The sequence below is a fragment of the Brienomyrus brachyistius genome, chromosome 23, assembly GCF_023856365.1.
Source record: "Brienomyrus brachyistius isolate T26 chromosome 23, BBRACH_0.4, whole genome shotgun sequence".
NCBI lineage: Eukaryota > Metazoa > Chordata > Actinopteri > Osteoglossiformes > Mormyridae > Brienomyrus > Brienomyrus brachyistius.
In genome coordinates this window covers 3,319,685-3,346,013 of record NC_064555.1, presented here as the reverse complement: position 1 = coordinate 3,346,013, position 26,329 = coordinate 3,319,685, and the positions used below count along the sequence as shown (strand labels likewise).

Below are 26,329 nucleotides of genomic sequence, written 5' to 3'. Positions count from 1 at the left end.
TAGCGCGGATGCTCGGTGGTGTTAAATGCCCTCAAAGTAAAAGAAACGAATCCTCATAATGCTGCCCGAATTCAACCCCTTCTGGCCAGACCCATGCACAAATTAAAGGGGGTTACCTCAAACACATTATAGGACATTTTTAGAGAATGGCGCTCCGTTCCCCCGCAGGCGAGAGACGGTGTGCGGCGCCTTTAAGAGCAGAAGCCGGTCTGTCCTGTAGGACCGTGTCTCCAGGACAACAAACGAATACAAAGGAAACCGAACAGTTTACACCCAGCATACAAACGGGGGGACCCGAACCCCGACCATAGTGCACTGTCTCGAAAGCTCAAACACTACCATTCCAACAACTTATTAGACTATTCAAATGCAACTAGAGGTGAAATGGCAGGCGTCCAAGCGCCCGATGGCGATGACTGATCAGTAACTAACCCGGTGAGCAAGTCAATAAACTAGTTACAAGCAAACCGAGCCTCAGGCGAAAGCGGTGGATCATAACTTCCTTTATTTGAACAGAAATGGTCCAATCGATTTTATGCATACCACAGCTAGTTTAACTGGATTTTTATACCGGGAACTTAATCCGTCGCCAGCAGCGTCAGCGTGGCGGGTCTGCAGCAGGTAGCGGCCGCGCAGATCCGGCGTAAAATGCGGCTCTTGTGCACCGGCCCCTTGCTTTGTGCCCGTGTGACAGAGATGACACTCTTTGCGTCTCTGAATCTAAGTTAGCACTGCACTGTCTGCTACTTAATCTGCCAGATCGCCCTCATAATAATAAACACCAAGACCCAACGACGATCGGCATCATGAACGTCGCTGAAGTGGAGGAGCACATTTCCCAAAAGTATGAAATAAAGCGCCGACTTGGAAAGGGGGTAAGTCTACCGGGTCCTTGATGTTTAACACGTACACTGTATATGTGGAAAGTTTGTCTTTATGGGGACATAGGTCATTCTTCTATGTACATTTAATAAATGCTGTGTGTACATCAGGTAGTTAACGCACTGGTGACGCGAGGTTGCTGACCTAGCAGAGTTAACCAGCTGTTATAAACGTTTACCATGTAGAAATCTTTGAGGTTATGCATATGCATTTATAATCACGAGTATTGTGTCGTTTCCGCATATACAGGGAGAAAATAATATAAATGAAACATTTCTTTAAGGAAGTCCTTCTAAAACTTTTTCTGCAAGAGTCGCCCCATTAAAAGGCACGCATGCTACCTACACAAACCGCAGGCCCACAGTCCCGGCCTGTATTTGCACACAGTGTCTAACTCTCAACTATACACATACATGTCAATGGGGAGAGCCCATGACTGACTGTAAATGGGGCAGGTGGTCATGAGCTGATTCTTCTGGCCATATGGAGGTACTAAGGTGGTGTCTAGTTTCGTAGCCGTTAACTTGGTCGCACAGGCTTCTGTATATAATGGTAATAGCTGCAGAATGCCCTCTGCCTGTCAGAGAACGGGGGAGCAGAGAACATATGAGCCGCTGTTCTGATAAATTGAGCTACCTGTCGAGCCTTTCTGCGCATGTGCAGTTTCACCGTTTTGGGATTAGGGTTAATCTAAGGGTTAGAGTTGGGGCTATCGATTAGCACTACGGTAGCCTAACTCGACAAAGTAGCTCAACTCGTCAGAACACTGGTACGCTTGCAAAGAAACCACTGAGAATCCTTGTTTTGGATTCGAACGTCACACTCTCAGTATTGTGTAATCAGTCTGCTGACTGAAAAAAATGGGATTTGCCGAACCTAATCACTCTGTTTGGGTATTTAAGAATGTGGGAAAAATCTGTAGCATTTTGGGTGTAGACCGAACGGGCATTTCTCAACCCCTTACCTTTATACAAACTCCCTTCTGATTGTGGATTTTCTTTACATTTCCAGGGACGACATATCTATAATGGTACACATTGTTGTGCGCTGTTCAATTACATCATTTTGGGTTTAACTTGGTTACGGTGACTGCTGCAGAACCCAAAGACCCTCCCATGTCACTTAAATCAATAGGCCTACTTTTGGAACATTTTGATTTCCCAATAAATTACACCAACCCTGGAGAGACGGTAGTTGATACGACCATGACTCTGTCAGCTATGTTATACCGAACTCTGATGTGTTGCTGGAAAGGCACCGGACGTGCTAATTCATTAGAGACGACATCATCTGAGTGTGTGTATAAGCGGACCATGGCAGAGACTGTTTCCGCAAGTTAGGTTTCTGTGGCGTTTAAGGTACTTTTCCCAGGAAACTCAGTCAGGTCTAAAAGAATAACAATGGCTATAGGGGTGTTTATCTCTATAGATATGTGACCGACTCAGTGGTGGACGACAAGGGATTTAATTTATTATGATTGTTATTCTGCAGTCTTGTAAAAAAATTATGTATTTTACATATTTTTAGTGTGCAAAAGAGCATCAGTTAGGTCTTGTTAATATGACATGTTGACGGTTTACAGCTGTTCCTAACTGCAGTTTTAATAAACACTTTCAAAAGGAATTCTATGTTCCTGCTGTACTGAAATTGCACTAAACTGTGAACTGAAAACCATGCTATATACCAAAGTGAATTTTGTGTAGGCCTAGTGTTACATACACACACACACACACACACACACACACACCACATTGTCTTGTATATGGACAAATCAAGTTGGTTTAAATATAAATGCATGCATGAAATTTAATCATCCAGCCTGTCGGTTTAATTAGATTCTTATCCAGTTTTTATTAAACGAAGCACAGGCAGTTTAATTGCTCTTGTCCACCTGGAGCTGTGACTCAGCACAGCATAACCTGATAAGGCTTTCGGCACTGGAATGAGCACTGGAATGAGCACTGCCCCCAGAGAAAGGCAGCTATTTTTTGCCTCCCCGCTCTAACCTTCACCGCTGGTGTCACCCCCAGTGATGTGTGTGTTAACGTTCCCCTGCTCTGTGGTTTTCCCTCTATTTTTTTCCTCTGTGTCACTGATAATTGGACCTATTCAGGGTCGCTTAGCAACGATGTTTATATACTGTCAATGTCACATGGTGCTTGTTAGTGTCCACAGCTGGCCTTGGGGATAGCTGTATGATCTGCCTGCGTATTCTCCCTGTGACCCCCCAACCTCCCACCCCATCCCTCTTCCAGGCCTACGGGATTGTGTGGAAGGCCGTCGACCGCAAAACAGGAGAAGTTGTGGCCGTGAAAAAGATATTTGATGCTTTTCGGAACAGGACTGATGCTCAAGTAAGGGATATGGGGGTATTATGTAATGCAAATATAAACACAAAAATCAGTGGGGTGGTTTGGAAGAAAATTCTTTTAGGTATGACACCACAAACAGGGAATCAAACAAAGAATTATGGGTCTGGGAAAAGGTGTCGGCACTGTGATCTTCCAAGCAAACATTCTGATCCTTTGCAGACTGCGGTACTATAAGAAAAGGATAAAAGTGACATGTTCAGATCCTTAGATTTTTGCAGCAGAATTTATTGCTTTGTCTAATTGTTTTTATTAATTCAATCTACAGAGGACGTTTCGTGAAATCTTGTTCCTGCAGGTAAGAAGTTAAATCCCTATGCACAACATGAAGGTTTTGAATTAATACCCTTGTGTAGGCCTTACACACACAGATGTAGTGTTATGTTGGATGGTTTTCCCCTGGAGTGTTGGTGAAATTGACTTGCTGTTGCTTGTTCTCAGGAGTTTGGAGGTCATTCCAACATCGTCAAGCTGCTTAATGTAATAAGAGCCCAGAATGACAAAGACATCTACCTGGTGTTTGAATTCATGGGTGAGGATGCTTATTATGGATGGTTGGTGATGCTAAGGGGGGTGAGAGGTTCTCTGAGTTATTGTGCCTCGTTGTTGGCAGTTTGAATTGTGCATAGGGTTATTGTATGTTCGATTTTTGTTCGATCATGTACGTTAAGTGCAAATATGACTCCTTGGTTTGTTGAGTGTGTTTTACATCTTATGTGCAGCCATCATTTTCCTCAAGTTCCACGTAGCTTGAGATACACTCTCTTGCATCCCAGCTTTTGTAATACTTGCAGTGTCGTGGTTGCAGTGCAGTGGGCATGACTGAGCTGAGAACACGCTTCCGGAAAGTGCACATAGATACTGAGAGTCGGAGGTTCAGCAGTTTCCGAAGGGCGTGAGCCACCTTGGCCAGCTGACGGAGGCTGCCGAGTCCGCGCTTACGCCCTGACGGAGGCTGCCGAGTCCGCGCTTACGCCCTGACGGAGGCTGCCGAGTCCGCGCTTACGGCCTGACGGAGGCTGCCGAGTCCACGCTTACGGCCTGACGGAGGCTGCCGAGTCCGCGCTTACGGCCTGACGGAGGCTGCCGAGTCCGCGCTTACGGCCTGACGGAGGCTGCCGAGTCCGCGCTTACGCCCTCTGTGACTCGGCCAACATTGCAGCATGATGCAGTGATAGCTGGCAGTGTCTCTCTCTCTCTCTCTTCTCAGACATGTCAGAGACCAGCGGAATGTCTCTACAGACTGAGCGTTAGATGTTGAGGTTCTGAAGAGCCTTGTAGTCGTTAGCAGGATATAAGGTCAATGGAATCAAATATCATATCACATGGTCGCATAACAGGAATTACCTTGAATTCATAATGTCATGTCCTATGGGCCACAAGAGGCGCTATACAGACCTTTAGGTCTAAAGAGATGGTGCATTCAGGCATTTTCCAGTTTTAGCTACACCAGCTGTCACTGAGCTGCTGAGAGGTGATTGTTTGCCCCTAACCCCACCCAGCCAGGAGGACACTGTCCCTGCTCTTTGACTGCATTGTTCATCCAAATGATGCATCTTCCATATTTTTAACTCGCTTGCACCACCTGCAATGTAATACATACTTTGCTCAGTAAGCACATAATGGTGTAGTAGCACGCTCTTACTTAATGTATGAATTAACCAGAAACGACATGATCTGCATTCGCTTTTGTACATCTTCTTTGTTTTATGGATGTTATCTTAATGATTGCACATCACTTGCTTTTGCTATCGGCTCCAGATAGCAGGACGGTGTGGTGATGTGTAATCGCCGCCTATCTGTTACGGCAGTCGGGTCTTGCTGTCTTGTAATGGCTGTCCCCTTCTTGTCCCCACGCAGAGACAGACCTGCACATGGTGATTAAGAAAGGAAACCTTCTGAAGGACATTCACAAGCGTTACATCATGTACCAGGTGCTTAGGGCCACCAAGTTCCTGCACTCCGGCAACGTGATCCACAGGGATCAGAAGGTAAATTTAAAATGTGTAAATATGGTAGCTGCATTTGGGCCGTTGGCAGAATGCTGACCATAAAAACCAGTTCTTACTTCACTTTTGTATGTGTGTTTCCAGCCCGCAGATAGGGCATCGTTTATTTGTCCTTGGATGTAGATAGTCCTGGTCTGTGCACGCATACAGCGGTGATATTGCACCAGACACCACCGCAGCGGTGATATTGCATCAGAGGGCAGATGCATTGCAAAACAACAAATACAGTCAGCTTAGTGAAATGGGTTAAACGTTTATGAAGTTTTAAAATTGTTACTAGGCTTGGACAGCGTTAAAGTAATACAGCGGACCTCAGTATTTTCAAAGCCTTATGACAGTTGCACCCCCTACTAGTCAGATGAAATCCTTATATATAATAGGCTGGGACCTGCCCCCCCCCACCACTCAGTGAATTTTAATGACATGATTTCAAAATGTCAGAGTACTGTTGCGTTGGAAAATACTGCATACCGCAGTATAATGTGTGGATAGTGTGAAATATTAGATATGCGTGTTCTCTGTGCCTCCTAATGCATCTGTTCTCCGTAGCTACTACAGTGCTAACAACTATTCCTCCTCTACTCTTCCTTGAAATGACCTCTTGATCTGTGAAAGTCAGTGCTGCCGCCTATTGGAAACTTTCAATTTCCGATGTGCAGAATTTCTACCAGGCAAAAAAAATAAATAATCATGGCTTCGTGCCCTGAACCAAACCCCGATGACAAACCTCCGTCACATCCCCTAGTCTGCAACGAAAGCGCACACAGAAAAGCTAAGTATGAATTGGCCTTAGTCCAGATATTTCATGATGATCTAGGATCTTGTCTTCGTCTCTTTGTTTCCAGCCTTCCAACATCTTGCTGGACACAGACTGCTCCGTGAAGCTGTGTGACTTCGGCCTGGCCCGCTCCCTCTATCAGATCCAGGAAGATGCTGGGAACCCCGCGTTGACCGAGTACGTGGCGACGAGATGGTACCGAGCCCCCGAAATCCTGCTGGGCTCCTCCAGGTACGGTATAAGCTCCCTCTCCATGAACTGGGGAGATCGGCCTGGAAAGTTTCTCCCTTACTGTCCAGGTCATGCAGATTATCTGCAAAGCCGGTATATAATAATCCATTACTGTTATACCGGTATACACTACCGGTATATAATAATCCATTACAGACTGTTTGGCCTCCCATTAGTAAATGCTATGCAGTGATAGGTGCTCCTGTCCTGCAGGTATACAAAAGGTGTGGACATGTGGAGCGTGGCCTGCATCTTGGGTGAGATGCTGCTGGGCAAGCCTCTCTTCCCGGGAACCTCCACCATCAATCAGATCGAAAGGATCATGAGCACCATCCCACACCCTACGCCAGAAGGTTAGTCCCCATGTGACCCTGGACCACGGGGACTATTAAGGCCTTTGGGGGTTGGATGTTTCTATCAAGTTGTTTCAATGAGAGTAAAATCTAAAGTTTTGGAGGTTTCTGGAGAAATTGATAAGCAGGTTCTTCAGGCAATCTGTAACAGCATTATTTATACATACCTGTTGAATTTTGCTGGCTAACGTTACTGAATCAACAAGTGAATTCATGAGTAACTTTCAGTTAAAGCCATGAAAGTTTATATTTTTGTTTTATTCTTGTTTTAACAAATCAGTTTTGCTGACTGGCCTACATGCTTTTTGTTTGTTCAAGCTTTTGGCTTTGTTTTGCTTTTTGTTTAAGCTTTTGGCTTTGTTTTGCTTTTTGTTTAAGCTTTTGGCTTTGTTTTGCTTTTTGTTTAAGCTTTTGGCTTTGTTTTGCTTTTTGTTTGTTCAAGCTTTTGGCTTCGTTTTATGCCGACTATAAACATTCATACAAACCACTGTTATGTGCATCAGAAGTGCTGCTCCTCATTTGCTTGAAAGCCACTTAGAAAACTGCCACTGGAGCTTTGGGTCAATCTGTGTTTGGCACCAAAATTCAACGCCGGACCGCTGACACGCAAAATCGACTGCAGTCTGCTTTGGATTATAATATGTGCCTCTCAGCCTTAGATTCACAGGGAATTCAGCAGGACCTGGGCCAATGACATGGGGCAGGCGTCATATTACGAAGAAGTTTATAATCCAAAAACGTTGACAAGGCAAAAAAAAATTAATTGCGATGGCATTTTGTTTTTCAGATGTGTGCTCCATTAAGTCAGAGTATGGCTCTTCGGTCATCCAGAGGATGCTGCTACGGTGAGTCGGACACTGTGACCTTCCTTTGATGGCTCATGAGAACATTACCGTCGACTAGCATCCCGGGTGCTGCTGCTAACATAGTACAAGGCACACGCATGCACCCCGTCACACGTGCAGTGATGTGCCGGTTGTCTAACTACATGTCTTTGGACAGTGGGAGAAATCCTGAATGACATAGGGAGAACATGCAAGCTCCGGTGGAGGTGGTATTCCAGCTCCCAACCTCGGAGTTGTGAGGCCACTGTGCTACCCCACTGTGTTTGAGTAATAATTTTAATTCTGAGTGCATGTTCTTGGCTGTTGTTGGTGCTGCTAGGCCACAGGTTCCTCTAGAGGACATGCTGCCGTCCTCCGTGCCCCCAGATGCCTTGGACCTTTTGAAACGCCTGCTGGTCTTCAACCCTGACAAGAGAATGACGGCTGAACAGGCCCTACAACACCCCTACGTTTCCAGGTGGGATGGAGCACCCCAGGAATTATAGGTGGGGAGATAGTGGAGGGAGCTTGGCTGTAGAGGAGTAGTGACGACCTCCAGAAGTGGAGGGGGGGATCCAAAATCTGCTTATGCGCTTAATAAGTATAGGGAGTGAGACCACAGCGCTGGTCACTGAGTCGCCATACTGCCCATCTACTTAATACTAAGGGTTTCCCTTTCAACTCGGTCAATAACTAACCCATACACACGCTTTCTAACAAGAAGCAGATTACACTGCCAGCCGGATAGATGATTTTACCAGGGGTGCGATTGCACCCCCTACTGGTCAGATGAAAATGTTATTTAAATATCTTAAGTTCAATGAAATTTAATTATATTGTAAAGTTATACTTGAAATTGTGGCTTGCGTCAGTCATATCAATGTGTAATAACAAGTATATTGTAAATGTAACCACAATAGATTTACAAGTGTATCTCAGCTTAGCCTGTAATGAATCCCACCCTTGCAGCGCCGATGAGAAAAGCCTCGAATTGCCTAAGGGCAGCCTAAACCTTCCCATAATACCCTGCATCAAATACTGTGCATGTATAAGATTCCCTAACCTGGCAACACAATTTGAAATTACTAGACTTCTCCTGTATTATCTGTAGGCCGCTAGACTGTCCTTACAGTTGCAATACAAAAAAAAACCCAGTTTAAAATTATTTAGGTTTCTATGTATTTACTCATGTGACCATAGCTTCTGGGACCATGTGACCATAGCTTCTGGGACCATGTGACCATAGCTCCACGGCCCCATGACCCTGAATAGGAGGGGTACAGAAAATGGATAGATGGGTAGATGGGTGTATTTACTTGTGTGTTGCTCATGACTTTCTCAGTGCTGTGGATTATCTCTGTCTGCTGAGTCAGATGTATCACCTGCTAGTATCATGTGCTGTTGTGGAGCGCTGGTATCTTCTCAGTAGTCCTGAGATACCCTCATGTGTCCTTTCCTCCTGTTTCTCCGTCCCCCTGCAGGTTCCACAACCCAGCCAAGGAGCCGAGTCTGGACTTCGACGTGGTCTTGCCAGTGGATGACGACGTCCAGCTGTCTGTGACGCAGTACCGCAATAAGTTATACGATGTATGCTGGCCAGAGCGCAGTGTGTGCATTGTGATTCGGAGTTGGTGTTATCTGGGCGCGATGGTTTCTTCTGTACATAAAAATAGCTGGCAGGTGTCAAACACAGGCTGGTGGAAGGATTTGGCCTTGCTGGATAAGAGTATCGACCCGCTTCTATGTCAGATGATCCTGGAGCGGAGAACCAGCCTTCGCATGCAGCGCCGGGCCCAGCAGAAGGAGAAGGAGGAGTCCAGAGCAGGTGGTGGCTCCAGGCCCCAAGATGAGGAGGCAACCAGACAAAGCAAGGTGCAGGACAGGCAGAAGGAGCCTCCCAAATCCCAGCCTGCCAAAGAGAGGACGAGCCCCTCGGTCAGCCCCGAAGCGAGCAAGACCACCTACAACCCTATAACACACATCCCCAGTGAGTATCACTTTCGCGCTGTCCCATACGTCACCCTCAGAGGACGTCCACACAGCACTCGACAGCAACCACATCAAAACGCCAGTCAGTCACATTAGACATGTAGAGGGAAGAGTATATGAACTGGCTCATAGTATCGAACCCTTGACTGTGTTACCTGTAGCTAAACTGCCCCAGTTCGATATCGGTTTGTATAAAGGGTTAAAATATAAATCGCTTAGATAAAATATTGCTGACTAATGAATGGGGTGACAAAAGCTGCGTGAAACAGAAGACAAGCAGAGCCTTTTATACAGACAGCCCCTTTGAGAGCAGGGACACCTGATCCTCACGATACTGTCACGATAATTGGGTTAGGGTTAGGGTTTTACACAGCGGGCAATCACACACACACGCACACACACATTTCATTTGGCATAATTCTTGTATTCTTATTTTGAACTGATGATATATCTGGAACGGAAGAGGTACATTGAGATCATAACCTCTCTGAGTGGTAACTTTAGTAGTGAAGAGGAAGTAAGTTCTGGTTTCAAATTAATACTGTTTACGTCAAGTTATTCTGGAATGATCCGCATGTTGCTTTCTGCCATCATATCAGGTGACCTTTCATTTTGCTCTTACTCCTTGTTATTGCTCTTCAGACGGTGTGATCAAGCCAGTCTCCAACACAGCAATGCAGCCCTGCCTCCAACGAGCTGTGGCTGCCAGCAAACCACCTGCGGAACACAAATATCAGGAGAGTGTAATCACGCGACCAACAGAGGGCGCCAACGGCAGCGCAGTGAGTCCGGCTTTTTTGTTTGTTTGGAACGTGAGTGTAGCACTCTGCATGCAGTTACCCGCTTACGCAGCTGCCGTTTAATTTCAGTTATTGTGATTGCACACTGTTGTGTTTAATGGAGTGTAGTGGTAAGGGCTGTATACAAACCCACCTGTCATAAAATAATAATGTGAAGAATGCACACACACATTCTCTCATGCACACCTTTTAATTGCAGTAATGCTATCTTTTTAGCCCATGTTTAAAAGTGGAATTGCTATAGAGGTGAAACACAACATTTCCATTTTCCTTACACTTAGGTTACAGTGTAGAAATCCCTCCTACTAAGAATGTCATTGGAGTATATGCAGTGTTTTGATTGGCTGTGTGGATGAATTCTGGACCCATGTCTTTCCAAGCACAATATATAATGGCACGTTTTCCAGATTTCATCCTGCGCATATCTTGAAGTTCTTGATCCCTGACCATGTGACTTTAGATGTCACAGGGGATCCTGCTCTTACTGGATCACCCCCCCAAGGTAGCCACTTTGGTCCCAGGAGAGTCTGCCGCCCACACTGGGCTCAGTAGCTGCCCTCCATGCTGCCGTGGGCTGTTTCACTTTTCACCAACACCTCAATTCTTCATCACTTTTATCGTTTGTTTTTCCACCTCTGCTCCTATTGATTCTGGATTATCTGTAATGTTGACATTTGTAGGACGGTACATTCTATCTTAACTGCCCTTTAGATATATAATTGTGAAACGTATACAAAATGAATGTTGTATTTATGCAGTATGTGCTTAAGTAAATGTTTAAGAGCTAAGAACAATTAATCATTCATTGAGTAATGAAAATTGTCATGCTGTTTTTTCATTTATTAGTAGAAAGAGCGGTGAACTGAAGACTCAGCTTGCATTACACCTTCCACCCCACCATTTCCCCAGCCCTCTGTTGCCCCAGATCCATGGCAATGCGGTGGCTCCTCCCCCATGTCCCGCACGCGATCTTTCTCTCTGACGCTCACACGACCCCAGCTCAACCCACTGCTGAGAAGGGACGAGCCCGCTGCGTCTGGCATCGCAGTCTCCTCTGCCCGCCTGGTATGCACCAATCACGTCGGCCCCTCCCCAATAATTTCCCCCGGATCGGCTCCCTAATGCATGCACTTCTCGTCATGTTTCGGGACAGAACCAGAGATCGCCAGCCCAGTCACGAGACGTACGGCCACCTCCCAGGTTCAGTAAGAAAGTCTTCCAGAGCCAGTCCAACGTAGGGGCATCGGGAGACCCCCGGGCTAAACTGGGGAGCTACTCCCAAGCGTACGGCACCATCAACAAAAGTGAACTGGAGAACCTGCTGAGGAACCGGCAGACCCAGTGAGCATCGAAACGGTGGAAGCGAAGGCATGGAGAGGCGGCAAAGAAAAATGGGAGAAGTGGATAGGACGACGATCAAAGATGGAAGGGCAGGAACTCATCACAAAATGCAGAGCTCCAGACTGAAGCCTGCTAACAAGAGTATAGCACTGTGGATGTTCTCTGCAACCCTGAAGGGGGATAAAGAGCAGAGCCGCTTCAGCGGGTCACACTCAGACCACACACCACACCACAACATTTTGTCACCTCCAAACAGATCTTGGTTGAGATGGGCAGATCTTGTTTGCCAAAGGAATTTAAAAAACATTTTTAAATCAGTCTATCCTCAATGTTTTTGCTCATATCTCTCATACTAAACACGCCACTCTTAAGAGCTGTTCTTTAAAGAGGACAATTTAGCCTGTAAGATGACGTCAGAGTTGTGGGGTGTTTCATTTTACCATCCCAGCGCTTTAAAAAAATGGCCTGATATGGCCATTTAGGTAATTATTAAAACAAAACTCGTTTCATAATTCGTTAAAACCGGTAGTATTATATAACCTTAATACAACAGACATTTGATAATAATTAATATCTTGAAAAGGTTAGATAAGATCACAACATAACTTGGAAGTTTCAAATAACTACAAAAAATCAGAGCAACAGGTATAAAAAAACAATGGTGGATTTGCTCGGGGTATTTATAATTTTTTTAATTGCACGAGTTAAGGACAGGTAGCTGCTGTCTGTCCCCATTCTGAAAAGGAAAGAGGAAGGCGCTGCAACGAACTGTTGGTCACGGGGTAATTTGAAACATGCGGTCTGTGGCCCTTTATCACATTCGTATGTTGCTTAAATGCAAGATCACCTCTACTTCTTCATTAGGAAAAAAACTGAGTAAAGTTCATCTCTTATTCATGTGCAGGCTACTTAAGATCCGCACACTTTACGATGAAATGCAGTTAAACGTGATTAATGACATCCGAAGGGTGACGGTCTAAGTCAAACGACTGCTTTTGGTTAAAAAAAAAAAATCGACGCACTGTTTCCACAGAACAAAGGGTTTCTAGTCGATTCGTGAACGAAACGTTGTTTGGAACCGGTTCTTCTCAGTGAGTCGGCCGAAACTGTTGTCAAATCTAAACAAAATATAAACCAAAAAATTGTTCTAAATGTAGAAGTATTACATTCTAAAAATATCTGACAAATTAATACCCCTTCCACATACCGTAATCTATTGGGTTTATGCAGCGTCTCTAACTCCTCGTTCGCTAAGATCGACCGAATTACTGAAAGCCGGTTCTTAAGAACGAATCGTTCGTGAATCGACAACATTACTCGGTAGTTTGGCCAGTTGGGCGTTACTTGGCGAGGCTCCTAGGACCCGAATCTCACCGAGTTTTACCTATTCTGGTGGTACCGAAAGGCTGCTCGAAAGTATCGGGGTACGTTTCACAAAATCTCCCGTTAGCAGCTTAGCTGGAATCGTTCAGTTGCATATGGCACCAGCTATGTAAGCTGCTAACGTTCTTAGCAACTGTGTGCTTTTGGGAAACGTATCCCCTTGGTTAGAGCCCTTGTGAACAGCGTTTGCTGAGGCAAACAATATAATTTAAAGCCTACGCATTCTACACATTAATAAACTAAAGATACGGTATATGATTTTGTTTTTATCATTTGAAGCATTTCAGACAAAATGTTAACAAATTTCTTTAGGTACCTGCGATTTTATCAGGCTTTTGGAGGATAATTGCTCATTTGTATTTAAAAAGCTACAGCATGCTTATAATAGTACAGTCTCAATAAAAGTTTTACAAAGTGCAGCAGCATGTAGTGCCCTCCCCCCCATAACCGATTATTTTAATCGAACGTTCGATAGAATCGGTTCTGTAAATTGTACCCAACCTCCTATCACCTGTTTCTATCAGCGGGTCTTATGACTTGTAAAGTTATTTTACAGTAACTTATCCTGTTTTGGCAATGTGAGAACTGTTCTTAATGTGATGAAGCACTTCAACATGGACCACGCCCCAGAAGAATTAAAACTTGTTTAAAAATGCAGAAGAAGGCCTGCTGGTGGATTTTAAAATTATTTACACACACACATACACATTGCAATCTACTATCTAACGCCTAAATACAACGTTTTCTTTTTTGTTGCGAAGTATACAACCCAGATTAAGCATTGGATACAAAAGATTGAACTGGAAATTTCTGGAACATATATGCAGTGTTCAATACATTAATATACGTATCCGTGAGTGGATTAGTTGCTAAATTTATATTACGGTCTGCTCTGGTCAGATTTCTAAGGGATGTGTAAGTGACATCTCAGGGATTTCTCGCCCTTAGATATACCCTAGTAAACTGAGGGAATTAATAATCAGAGGGTCAAACAGCGGAACCCCCCCCCCCCCGCCTTCCACGCGCCCCATTGCCAGTCATGTGACGACGCGTGACGCGCCAGCTAGGGGCTGTTGCAGAGTCGCCAGTCCGATACAGCGAATTGTCGGCAGCAGGCGGCTACCGGATAACCGGAGACCGAAGAAATAACGGGAATTTCCATGAAACTGTGAAACAAAGGTCGGCTTGCCTTTTATTTTTAAACTCACGGGTTGGTCTGTCTTTACAGGGTGGGGGCGAGTGGCATTTCTGCCTACTAGAGATTTCTCGAACGACGTACAGTGTTATCGGGCTGACTCAGACATGGAAAGCAGCTGAGGCTGAACGTCACCCGGTACTGAGGTTCGAGGCAGGAGGCCCCGATCGGCGACCCGCCACCGTCTGTTGTTCGCCGTTGTTTTCTTTGCTCACGGCAGCCGTTTCTTCTGAAATTGGGTTAAACCTCGGGTATCTCGACCAGGCAGGTGGGGGCGGGTGTGTTAATTAGTCGCACAAGGCCACTGTCCTTTCAACGCTTAACGTGTCGTGGGTGAAATGGATCGTCCGTGTTTTTAGCCATAGATGGATGCAAGTGATGCAGTTAGAAAATTCCGGATGGCCACCGCGATCCTGGAACGGATACAGGAGTTTATGTGGGGTATATTTATTTCGGGTCTGTATGTATAAATACTGCTACTAATAATAATAACGCTGTTTGTCTGATGTTGCGGTGCGCATCGCTGCTGCGATTGTTGTTCTTTGCCGCTTGTTGGTGCGCCAAGATTCTACATTAGTATTTTATCAGTACCAAACAACAGCCGCAGCCACTAGGCCGCCCAGGCTCACCTTCTCCCTCCAGGGTGGGGAAAACGCCATCTATATCGATGTCAGCCTGAGGTTGTGTTGCTGTTTCCGAGCGGATGGCGGCGACACGCCGCAGTGTTGCTCTCCCTGCGTCTGTAGACGGACGATGCGAGCGCGTCGCATCGCATTATATCTGTGGCATGGTTCAATACTGCATGCCATTTGATATGTTCTTTTAAATTATCCATCGTGAGCACACTGTTTTTGTTTATTTCTTTATCATGGTTTCATTCTGGTACTAGATAGCGCACAGCGGGATAGGGCTTCCCTACTGCATAGGGAAACCGCTATGCACGGTGCATATTCGTGCCTGTGAATTAAGGATTAATTATACAATATTTCTCACGTCTTTGAAAGCTATACGCGCAATTCTCTGCGTCGCATTGATGTAACGCTAATATCTTCCACTTGTGGCGTCAGTTATTGGAGAGCCTGTAAGGTTGCATGCAAACATATCGGATAACACCGTATTTATTGAATTACAGCTACGTGTTTTTATCTTAAGTCGCTAAACCTTGAGCTCGCTAAGCAAAGACAGTTTATAATTAAGTGCCACACATGGGGTAACTTCGCAACAGTAAAAAATTGCTCGAGAAAACGTTTTCTCCGTGTGAGTCCAAAAGCAATCTGTTTACAATGTTATGCGGTGTGATGTTTGTTCTACTGCAAATTATCAAGTGCTCTCGATGTAAGAGTTATACGGAGATGACATCTGGCTTTGTGTGGCATGAACTGTAAAAAGCACACAGAAGTTGAAATAACTAATATGCATCATGGCCGGTCCTGCTTTCAGCTGCTTATGTGAAAATGATTGTGATCATGTGGTTAAAATGTGAACATCTGTCGTCCAGTCTGCAGCTGTTGCTGTTTTTTATATCGTATGCCTGCACCTACAATGAATGTAGTCATAATGCGCATCTCTGTGCATTTTTTTTGGTCTAGTGGGGTTGCCATTTTATTTACGATTTTGCACTGTCAGTCAGCATTCCTTAATTCAGGCAGTAAATCTCCCCTTAAGATTCTGGTGCTGGGTTCTGTGGGAGTTGTTCCCGATTATTTAAATGTTCTGGCTGAAGTTTCCTCCTAAATTGGAATAGAGTATTTCAGTAAATGTCTTCATTGGTTTTTCTAGAAGACTCTGTCCTTGTTTGACTTGGCAGCTAATCTGTGAAATGTGCTCCTTGCTTGATAGACGTTTTCACAATCTTGCATTAACTCTTTGCGAAGGTGTCAGAATCTCAGTATAAAATATTCCCTAGTTCTTAATGCCCTTTAGTTCCTTTCGCAAGAGTGGGATCCTTAATAAGGCAAAAACCAAAAGCAAATTAGCAAAGGTGCATAGGCTTGTATGTATGTATGTATGTAAAGTGAATCTAGCTGCTTGTCTGCATTTTGACAGAACCATAACAATGAAATGAAGTCCATTCTGTGTCATAGAGGAGGGCAAGTGAAAGTCCTAGACTGATTGACATGGCTGCCTTTTCAACTTGATTGGGCAGTCAAGTGTGATTGGCTTGTCATGCTTGACTAGCAGAGCTGGGCTAAAATTTGCTTTGGAATGTTTCACCGGCCTTTTAAAGAAGCTTTTTTTTTTTTTTTTTTTTTGCCATAGCACCGCATTTATAAATATATTCTCAGGGAAAGAACCTTTGTTTTCTGAATTAGCTCCACTTTCACTCTGAGATGTGTCATACTTTCTCTTTGTATTAGCTGGAAAATTGTACTTCCTGTTGCCTCAGGGTCACATGCCTTATGATGTATTTAAGCTGTTTTTTAAAATTTATCGTAATGCAGTGGAAACCACTTATGGTGATCACGTCTGCCTGGGCGAAATTGGTCACTGTAGTGGATGATCATTATAACCATTTTTTTCTTTTTCTTTGTCTCAGGCAGATTGCCATCTAATTGACATTTGTATTTTTATTACATTAATATAAGATAATAAAATGGACAGCATCGTTATTTAGCGAATTTTACTGATTCTTTCAAAATACAGTACAGCTGTTCCAAACGCTTTTCAAATTACAGTAATATACAAATTAAATTACTTAATTGTGTATAATTCAAATATGCTGTAATGCAGTCCAGTACTGTAGCCAATTGTAGTTTTGCTGCTGCATCTAAGTGGTTCATTTTTGGTAGTTTATTATAAGCTTTGGTGAGTCTGTATTTGTGATGAGTGAGAATGATTTTCCTTTTTCCCATCATGCTTTGTGCATGTGTTAGCCTTAGCTAGCTAGCCAGCAGCAGATGGTTTACCGCAAGGGAAAGCAGCGCTATCAGAGGAGGGAAAAAAATTAAATTATAAAATCCATATGTATTTATAACTGTGATCACTGTAAGCGGTTTGACACGATCGTTTGTGTCAGATTATATCCTTACTTTACTAAAATTCTGGCCACCAGAATTCAGGTCACCATATTGAGGCTGATCAGCTCTTCTGACTGTCATCTCAGGATCTCAGGTGCTTAGGGCTCACCGGCACTGGGGGAGGCTGTGCTTGCCTGTCAGTATTTATCTAATGATGCATGCCTGATTTCCAATGGACAGCTTTCATGCAGACGTCAGCATTACGTGATTGGGCCGTTGGGGGGAAAGTCCCTTTCTAATCTGTTTAGGGCTCATATCTAAGGGAATAATTCCTTTAGTCAGCTTTTCTAAGAGGATTTTTAACCTACTGTCAGACCTTGGTGCAGATATTTGACTGAGGGAATTTCAGTTTTCATGAAATGTTGGAATAATAGAATTTTCATTCACTTGGTGTTTAAAGGGTGCCCTTTAATGGGTGACTGTAATGTGCTAAAAATGTCATTAGATAAAACACCTTTGATAATTGTAATAACTGATTTGGAGATCACTAATAGTTGAGTCTAATAGTAGATCCATTAATTTTCCAAAGTGCTTTTCCCACCGGGTCGCGGGGGGTCCGGAGCCTATCCCGGAAGCAATGGGCGCGAGGCAGGGAACAACCCAGGATGGGGGGCCAGCCTCTAATAGTAGATTCTGGACTTAATTTAAATGCAATCTTTCTCTCTTTTACATGCGCATTTTTGTATAAATTGGTAAAGGTAAATACCAGAATATGAAATGGTGATAAAAGTTAGTTTTGTTAGCACTGAAATCTTAAATATTGCTTAGAAGTTACTTTTGAAATCTGTTCTCAACAAAGGTACTTAAGAATGTGGTCTAAACAAACCTCTGGATGTGCCTTGACTTTTAATCATTAGTTTTAGTTCAGTAGATTATTCAAATGGTGCCTGGAACACATTGAGTTTTGCAACTGATGTCAGGTGTGGCCAATTGAGAATTTTACATTCTGGTTGTGTGAAATGTTTATGAGATATATGTCTACACTTTGTAGCTTACATGGAAAATATTTTGAGTGAACAAGATTTTGAGTCACGTGAAGGTCATTTCTGACATGCATTAGTCACGTCCTTCATGCCTATGACATTTGAATAACAAATTCAGCATTTACAACCCGAGGGCTTGGCATTATAGAATTACCTGTGTCATTAACCTTTCTTAGAAAGGCCTGGGCCTTTTCTTTGAAATACTTAATGATTTTTGTTATTGACAATTAATGACTGTGGTGTTGGCATGTTCTTATACCATCCAGGTATACTCCAGTTTCCTCCGATCCTAAAGACATTCAAGAATTCAAAGGTCTGTCGTATGTACAGGTACAAAGTACAATGAAATTCTTGCTTAAATGCCTTCTTGCAGACTTTAACAGGCAGCAATAACCATGTAGTGTAACAATACAATAAATAGTTAATGTAGAGTGCAACATTATAACAACACAAACTACAGTATATGCAAACTATGAAACACTAACACAGGATACATAAGGTATTTGTGGATCATGGCATTAAGTTGGCAGTGTCAAATTGTCACAGTGGAATATTGCAGTAAGGTGCAAATAGAGTTCACAACACAACTATGTAGTTAGACTAAATGGTGCAGTTAGACTAATTGGTGTCACTAAAATACCTGTAGTATATGGTGTACTGAACTATTTAGGTTCTTGATTTTTATAATCATAAGAGTATTCCTGCACAGACCTCCAAAAAAATACAGTGACAACACTGTAGATGCAGAAGAGCAAAGAATTGTGGGTCCCATGGTGGGAATTACTGCATTAGGTAGGGTGTAGACAACTTTAATGACGTCACTGGTTAGGGCGTGCTCATTGTATCTGCCTCTTAGCTTGGCAATACCGATCTGCACACTGTAGAATACAGTCACACATGCACACACTGCACACTGTAGAATACAGTCACACACTGCACACTGTAGGTTATAGTTGCTCTTAGCTCTCCTGTTTGACTCATTGTGTTTCGTTTATTCCCCCCACTCCCATACACAGAGCCTTGTAATGGAAATATAATCTAAATGTGCCCATACTTGGTTCCATACATTTTTCTTTAATTGATGATACATTTCTGCAAACTGCAGGCGGACAGTACCTATGTAACATACATAATGCTAATTGTTCCTATAGGAAGATCTCTTCACATTCACCATAATATTAGTATTTCCTAATACTATACTAATCATATGAATATGACCATACATCATATTAATATTTATAGTACATACAATTTTGTATCAGAATTTTATCCTAAATTCCACCCCTGTCCTCCCGTTTTCATGCCTCATTACATTCCAGTGAGCACTTATCCAGTGCATAGTACTGTGAGTCAGAGTCAGTGTTCTGAGGCATGGTGCGACACGCAGGAAACTCCCTGAGTGGGATACCGGACTTTCTCATACCTTCCCTAACCTTCCCTAAAGTACTCAACTAAAATACCCAGCTTTATAAATATTTTAAGTGCTGCAAACATTAGGTTGGTGATCTAATTTCAGTTTTAATTTTAAACCAGTCACTTAAGTACTAGGGTAGAACATGGTGGAATGGTGTACTGTACCCTCACTTCCTGCTCTGGCTTTTTTTGTGGAGTTTGCCTGGGTATCCTGTGGGTGAACTACGTTCCTCAGTTTGCACAAAAATATGATTTCAGTTGGTTAATTTGGCTGAATTTACGTTGCTTGCGACTAGCATCTCACCCGCTGTCTTCCGCTTTGTGCCCCGTGAAAGGCTATTGGTCTGATGTAAAATGAGCTACAGGAAATGGATTCATGGAATAAACATAATTGTACACATTATGAATTTTGCTGTATGCTTTGTTTACTAGTAAGACATTTTTTTGGTAAGTCTTGAGGATGGACGTGGCTTCGTCAGATTTTATGCTGATACGTTGGTCTTGTCTTTCCACAGCATACGGACTGGTGATCATCCTACAGAACCATGTCCCAGAACAAGAGTGGTTACCCCATTGCAGGGGAGGACAATCCCCTTCATAACTCTGTCTTTGGCCAGCCCAACCCTGCTGGATTTGCAATGCCCCCTCCCAACTACTCACAGAACCCAGGAGGGCCCCCGTTCCCCCAGCCTGGTGCTTTTGGGCAGCCCAACTTTGCCCAGGGAATGCCTGGATTTGGACAAGCGCCCTATCCGCAAATGCCCTACCCTCAGGCCCCTCAGGGTCCATACCCTCAAGGACCTTACCCTCAGGGTCCTTACCCTCAGGCAGGATTTCCTCAGACAGGGTATCCTTATCAGCAGGGTCCTCCTCAACCTGGTTACGGAGTGGACCCCAATGGTGAGTTTCCCTGCTTTCCTGGGCTGCTGCTACTCCCAGTGTATCAATGGAGGGCAGTATACTAGTGTACAAAAACTAGAAGTATTTGGTTTGCAAGTCATAATGTTTTTTGCAAGCTATAGGGTGTATTATCCCCATATCTGATGAGTTCCTAGTTAGCCTTCGTTTTATCGATAGCTTGTTGAGCTCCCTTCTGATGTTGAACGATAAAGTAAATAGTGTTGCTCTTTAATACTGGTGTATTTGCAGATGTGTCAGTTAATCATCTCTCTGATGCATATTCCAAAGAAAGCAGCGATCTAAAGCGGAACATGTAATAAAAACTACAAAACTCAATTTGGTTCCTTGGATTTTTACCACTAAAGATATTTTGTTGACTCGTCTTGTTTTGGTGTTGACCCAGATCCCCTGAATAGTCCAGGTTACCATGGTGATGTTCCACCATCTTACTATGACAACGAGGACTTCACTGACTCTAAATGGGAGGATAAGTCCATCCGGCAGGCTTTCATCCGCAAGGTAAGGTATGGCGTCAGCAGAGGTGACAGCAGTTCACAAAATACTCATGAAGTCTTTGCACGTGTGAGGAGCTTCCCTGATATCCTTGGTCCTTGATGTCTGTCCACACAGGTCTTCTTGGTGCTGACTGTTCAGCTGATTGTGACCTTCTCCTTCGTGGCAGTTTTCACTTTTGTGGACGATGTCAAGATGTTCGTGCGCGCAAACAGCTGGACCTACTATGTGTCCTACGGCGTCTTCTTTGTGTCCCTCATTGTGCTCAGCTGCTGTGGGGAGTTCCGCCGCAAGCACCCCTGGAACTTGGTTGCTTTGGTATGGTCCGAAACGTCTGTATTCGCTTCTGTTACTGATGGGTGGGATTCTGGCGTGTATTTCTCTGATATTCGAGGCTGTGAGTGTGTACGGCTGACTGCCGTCTGTGTCCCCCACCCACAGTCCATCCTCACGTTGAGCCTGTCCTACATGGTGGGCATGATCGCCAGCTTCTACAACACGGACTCCGTCATCATGGCCGTGGGCATCACCGTGGTCGTGTGCTTCACTGTGGTGCTGTTTTCGCTGCAGGTCAGTAGTCAGCAGGTCTGTCTGTGTGCCGATTTGGATGTCAGTGTGTAGCGAGGACATGTGCACGGGAACAGCAATGAACTTTGAACTTCCCCGGTGGCCATGGTCGAAGATTGTTTGTATATATCATATAGCCCTTTGCATGTGTTGTTTTTATGTTGAATTTTACCCTTTCCCACTTACATGCACTAATAGAATTGTAATTAAGTAATAAAATGTAGTAAATCAAATAAGCAAAAATTAAGGCCATTTTATGAGGTATTATGAGTCCATTTGTGTTTAAAAGTTTATCTGCTAAAGTTTCGGAACTTTATTTAAATGTGGCATTAGGCTCCTTCATTCTAGTTAGTCTATCTATGATGCTGACGTCATATTCAATGGCCGTTCAACGTGTCAACCATTTTGCGCCCGCTGAACTGGATACTAGCTGGCTTATGAAACACTCCGACCACCAAGTATGTCATGGACATGGGCAAATGCAATATCTCTGACAACTGGCTAGAGGACCCTGGCTCAGGCCTGTAGTGGGAAATAAGCAGTAGGCGTGCTGTTTGGTTTGTTAAAAAAAAAAAAAAATCACTTAGATGGATGTTAACGTCCTCCGGTTGCATACTCAATGCACTAGCCATAAATCTGGAATGCGTGGAAGCGGAGAGCAGTTATCAAGCTCTGCGTTCTGTGCCGCTGCCTCTGTTACACCACTGCAAACCAGTGCCACCATTCAAACCAACATTACAGCTACGTAGACGGCAGATCTCCGGGTGACTGTGGGCCCCACACCAATGCTGCATGCTGAGGGTCTCTGGTGTCTAGACACTCGTTGAACTCTAACGAAGGAATTGGAGAGCTGTTTAAAGCAATATTTCCCGATTCTGACATCGCTAAGTCATTCACGTGTGGTAACGACAAAACCGGGTTACATCATCAGATTCCGGCACTTGCCAGGATATTACATCACTGTCGGAGGTTCAAGTCCATTCACTGGTTGTAGTGGTATCACCAGTTCAGGTAGTTAATGCCAGTTTGTTAGAACTTTTCTTTTATTTAGCATTTTATATAATCTGCAAGATGTGTTCAAAATCACCGAGTCTCTAAATCTATTCTGTTGACCCATGTTCCCTGTTTAAATTCTGTTGTATTGGCCAAGAGCGTGTAGTGCTATGAATCTCAACATCAGTGTAAAAGTTAGAAAGGCTGCCAGTTAACAGTTGTAACTCAGTCGTGTTGGTTTTAAAAGTATTAATAAAGGTATTAAATGTGACTTCGGGATTTCTGTATATATCCTGTTGTAGATGTTTTGAAAATTTGCATGATGTTTAAACCATTTGGTTATGAATTTGAAAGTAAAATGTATATGTCAGATGACTGAAGTCATTTAATTATGTAAGATTTTTATTTATCATCATTTCTTCCGGGTCCCTTGACACAGACCAAGTATGACTTCACTTCCTGCCGGGGCGTGCTCTTCGTGTGCCTCATCGTCCTCATGATCTTCTCCATCCTCTGCATCTTCATCCGCCACAAGATCCTGCACATTGTCTACGCCTCGCTGGGGGCCCTGCTCTTCACCTGCGTAAGTCAAGCTGGGCTTGGTTGTAGGCAGTCCATGGGCCTTTAGGTCTGTTATCTTTGTCAGTACTGCGCTGCCTTTTGTGGGCACAGTTGGAGAGATGTCCAGTTGAGCTGGACATCTGAGCACGCTCCCTTCCGTCTGCTGGTAGCAGCCCAGTTTTCAAGCTCCACTGAGAGTTTTCAGGGAGTCGGTAGGGAGCCAGTCTGCTTTGGCAATCCATGGAAACTGGGCTCATTTAATCTGGGGAGGAGGGGGCATGATGGAAAAAAATGTTCAAAGCACTTAAGAGTTTCCTCGTAGCACGTTCCAAAGGTGCCTCACAGCAGCGTCCTTAAACCCAAGGCCAGAAAATCGCTGTGAGATTTAGTCGAATTGGCTGAGAAGCCTGGAGAGAGTGAGGCAGTCAGCTGGGACTCAGGGCACGGGTGATAACTTGGAATAAAGGGTTGGAGCTTTGGCTTGGTCAGCAGAACATGCCAGCTGGACGAGTCATGGACATTCAGGGCTGGAAAAACTGATGCACTAGCAGAGAGGTGAGGATGCTGGACGGGGAGATGGAGCAGGGATGGAGGGTGAGATGAGGACCTTATGTTTAGTGGTGAAAGGGATACCATCAGGACACAGTAACTCTGAGGAGGTTAGGTTCATTCTCCAGATGATGTAGATGCAATATAAAGCACCATGTATGTAAAAGAGCTACTCAAGTCTAACGAAAACTGAAAGATAATATAATGGAACAGCAGGAGTAGAGACTTGATTGGATGCTGTTGAGGCCAGTGAGACGTTGTGAGGTCGTGGTTTTGCAGTGAGACAGAAAATGACAGAGGTGACACCATGGAGAGAACGAGCAGCAAAAAGTGTAAGCATGAGAGGTGTTGACTGATCTCGTTTTTGCGCTTCCAGTTCTTGGCTGTGGATACCCAGCTTCTCCTGGGCAACAAGAAGCTGGCTCTGAGTCCGGAGGAGTACATCTTCGCTGCCCTTAGCCTCTACACTGACATCATCAACATCTTCCTGTATATCCTGGCCATAATGGGTCGCACCCGTGAGTGACGCACCCCTATCCCCCCTACACATCCTTCCTGGCGGAGCAAAGAGGAGGCCCAAGCAACTGAATGTCAACGTCTTTCATAGTCTGCTTCTTTGGCATCCTTTTGACCCCACTCCCCACTTAACTTTGAACCCTCATTTGGGCTACAGGCATATTGGCACTAAATTCTGATGTCCGAATAACAGCTCGCTATCATGCACGTTCCTTGTCAGGGTGATTTGAATGGGTCAGTCTGTGTTTTTTTTTTCCCTCTTAAAAGCCTAGTTTTGAGATTGGCACAGCTAGACCTTTTGATTCTCAGTTTATATGAAGCCCTAAGCCGGCCAGTATTTATCATAGGAAAGAATAGAAAGTGGGGCCCCTGTATCGACTTGGTCTCTGCTTCCTGGAATGGTCCTTTTTCTGTAGGTGTCCTGGGTCTCCTCTGCGCCACCACACACTTAAAAATGCTGTTCATGACAATTTGACACAGCTGAAATGGCTAGGAGGACAGCCCTGACCAGATAGACACTTTGCCCTCCTCCAGTGGTCACCTCTGCTTTAAACTGTAGCTGTAAATGCACAGGCGTATGCAATGCTCTGTCCCTCATGCCCTGCGGATAAGTTTAACCGAATAATGCACTGGGTCGAGCCAAATTGTGGGAAGACACACAAACATGCAACTTCACTGCGTTTATCTATCTTTAAAGAGGAAAAGGGGACGTTTTCTTTTCTTTGCAAAAAGGAACATTAAAAATCCTGTATGTATACATTGAAACGTTTTTTTGTTTAGTTTTACAATAAGTCGTCTAGTGTGAAATGTGAAAATTACTTGGTTTGTTTTAGTACAGTTTGTGAGGTGATTTATATCACTTGCCTATGTGTAAACAATGGAACAGTACCTGCTTAACTAATCGTACCGCCCCTTCTGTTTATTGATCATACCATAAACTTCGGAGCTACTTTGGATTAAAACCAGTAGTACCTTCAGAAGGGGCTTGTCACATTTCTGGCATTCTGAAGCATGCTGTGTGTTGCTGGGATTAGTGCCGGTCTGAATGCTCTCAACACTGACCTGTAACCCTTCTAAATGCAGATGGATATGAAGTGTTTATTTCTCCTCCCCCACCATTTCCACCTGCATGCATGCTCTCTAACGCCCCCCAGGTTCGGCATGTGCACGCAGCACAGTCTTACTGCTAGAGCATTCAGTGAACAAACCAACTTACAGAATAATGCATTGTGTAGCAGTCCCTGTGTTTATTTCAATACCTCCGATTTTATTTTTTTTTAACTGTATTTAACCATCTATAAATAACTTTAATGTTATGACGTGTATAGAATATTTACCTTTGTAGTTCTGTTTGCACTGTAAATTTGCATTACTCAGATGGAATTGTATTACTCTACTGCTGTTCGCTTTTCATTAAAACTTAAAAATAAAACTGTTAATGTTGATTGTGTCTGGTTGGGTTTTGTGTATTTTTCTGCCTGTACTGGTGTTTCTCTCGCATCTTCAGCATCAGCACATCAGTCCCCTGGTCCTTGTGAACCATCTTGAGCTGATTTCCTAGCCGTAACTGAGCTGTGCATGGATTAAATTTAAGATGTGTGCAGTATGTATACATCAACACATTGTGTGCGTGTATATACACATATAAACATGCATGGGCATATTTACACTATGCCTGGGTGATTTGTATATGCCTGCAAATGTACAACTACAATGATTTTCTTTATTCCAAATGGAAGCCTCAAAATAAAGAAAAAAAAATTATGCCCATAACGTATGTGTTGCCCAAGTTACAGCAGCTACAAGATAAAACCATTTCACAGCACGATGTCCAGTATCAGGCTTTTTTTCCTCAGTTTATAACGCTGCTCTCACGATAGAAGCCTGACAACCACCGAAAGTGCACTTAACTGGAAAGATCTCATTTAAGGTATTATCCTTCAGCAAAACAAATCAAATACTGCAACTTTTAAACCTGTGAACTATTCGGTAATCCATCAACCTCCCTCATGTGATGCTAATCAAATGGTTCGATTTTAGCAATGAATTCTGGGATTCTGTGCAATGTCGCATTTTGTTTACAACTAGGAATGATTGTTATTGGTCGCTATTAAAAATCTTAAATTCAGACAGTTCATAATGGGCTCTGAGAATCAGGACTGA

At 43.8% G+C, this 26,329-nt stretch overlaps 2 protein-coding genes and 1 long non-coding RNA gene across 7 annotated transcripts; 2 read left to right on the top strand and 1 right to left on the bottom strand.

Moving 5' to 3' along the window:
* Window positions 1–266: 266 nt before the first annotated feature.
* Window positions 267–13,212, top strand: mapk15 (mitogen-activated protein kinase 15). 2 transcript variants are annotated; one of them, XM_048992483.1, is made up of 15 exons: window positions 267–435; window positions 760–875; window positions 3,138–3,236; window positions 3,520–3,549; window positions 3,693–3,783; window positions 5,112–5,242; window positions 6,106–6,269; window positions 6,483–6,622; window positions 7,410–7,467; window positions 7,787–7,924; window positions 8,928–9,033; window positions 9,196–9,433; window positions 10,078–10,217; window positions 11,145–11,300; window positions 11,389–13,212. In XM_048992483.1, the coding sequence occupies exons 2-15, from the start codon at window positions 807–809 to the stop codon at window positions 11,578–11,580; spliced, it is 1,752 nt and encodes a 583-aa protein (XP_048848440.1). In that variant the 5' UTR covers window positions 267–435; window positions 760–806; the 3' UTR covers window positions 11,581–13,212. The 2 variants fall into 2 exon arrangements, with proteins under 2 accessions (XP_048848440.1, XP_048848439.1); XM_048992482.1 differs by having other exon boundaries at window positions 267–875.
* On the bottom strand, window positions 9,228–14,902 carry LOC125718600 (uncharacterized). The gene is made up of 3 exons (XR_007384852.1): window positions 14,784–14,902; window positions 10,058–10,152; window positions 9,228–9,355 (listed from the first exon to the last, which is right to left on the bottom strand). It is a non-coding gene; the product is annotated as an uncharacterized LOC125718600 (long non-coding RNA).
* On the top strand, window positions 13,993–25,611 carry grinaa (glutamate receptor, ionotropic, N-methyl D-aspartate-associated protein 1a (glutamate binding)). 4 transcript variants are annotated; one of them, XM_048992485.1, is made up of 7 exons: window positions 13,993–14,138; window positions 18,421–18,467; window positions 20,083–20,467; window positions 20,871–20,986; window positions 21,098–21,550; window positions 22,980–23,123; window positions 24,027–25,611. In XM_048992485.1, the coding sequence occupies exons 3-7, from the start codon at window positions 20,113–20,115 to the stop codon at window positions 24,174–24,176; spliced, it is 1,218 nt and encodes a 405-aa protein (XP_048848442.1). In that variant the 5' UTR covers window positions 13,993–14,138; window positions 18,421–18,467; window positions 20,083–20,112; the 3' UTR covers window positions 24,177–25,611. The 4 variants fall into 4 exon arrangements, with proteins under 4 accessions (XP_048848442.1, XP_048848443.1, XP_048848444.1 ...); XM_048992486.1 differs by having other exon boundaries at window positions 18,421–18,484; XM_048992487.1 differs by lacking the exon at window positions 18,421–18,467 and having other exon boundaries at window positions 13,995–14,138; window positions 21,098–21,298; window positions 21,422–21,550.
* Window positions 25,612–26,329: the final 718 nt, after the last annotated feature.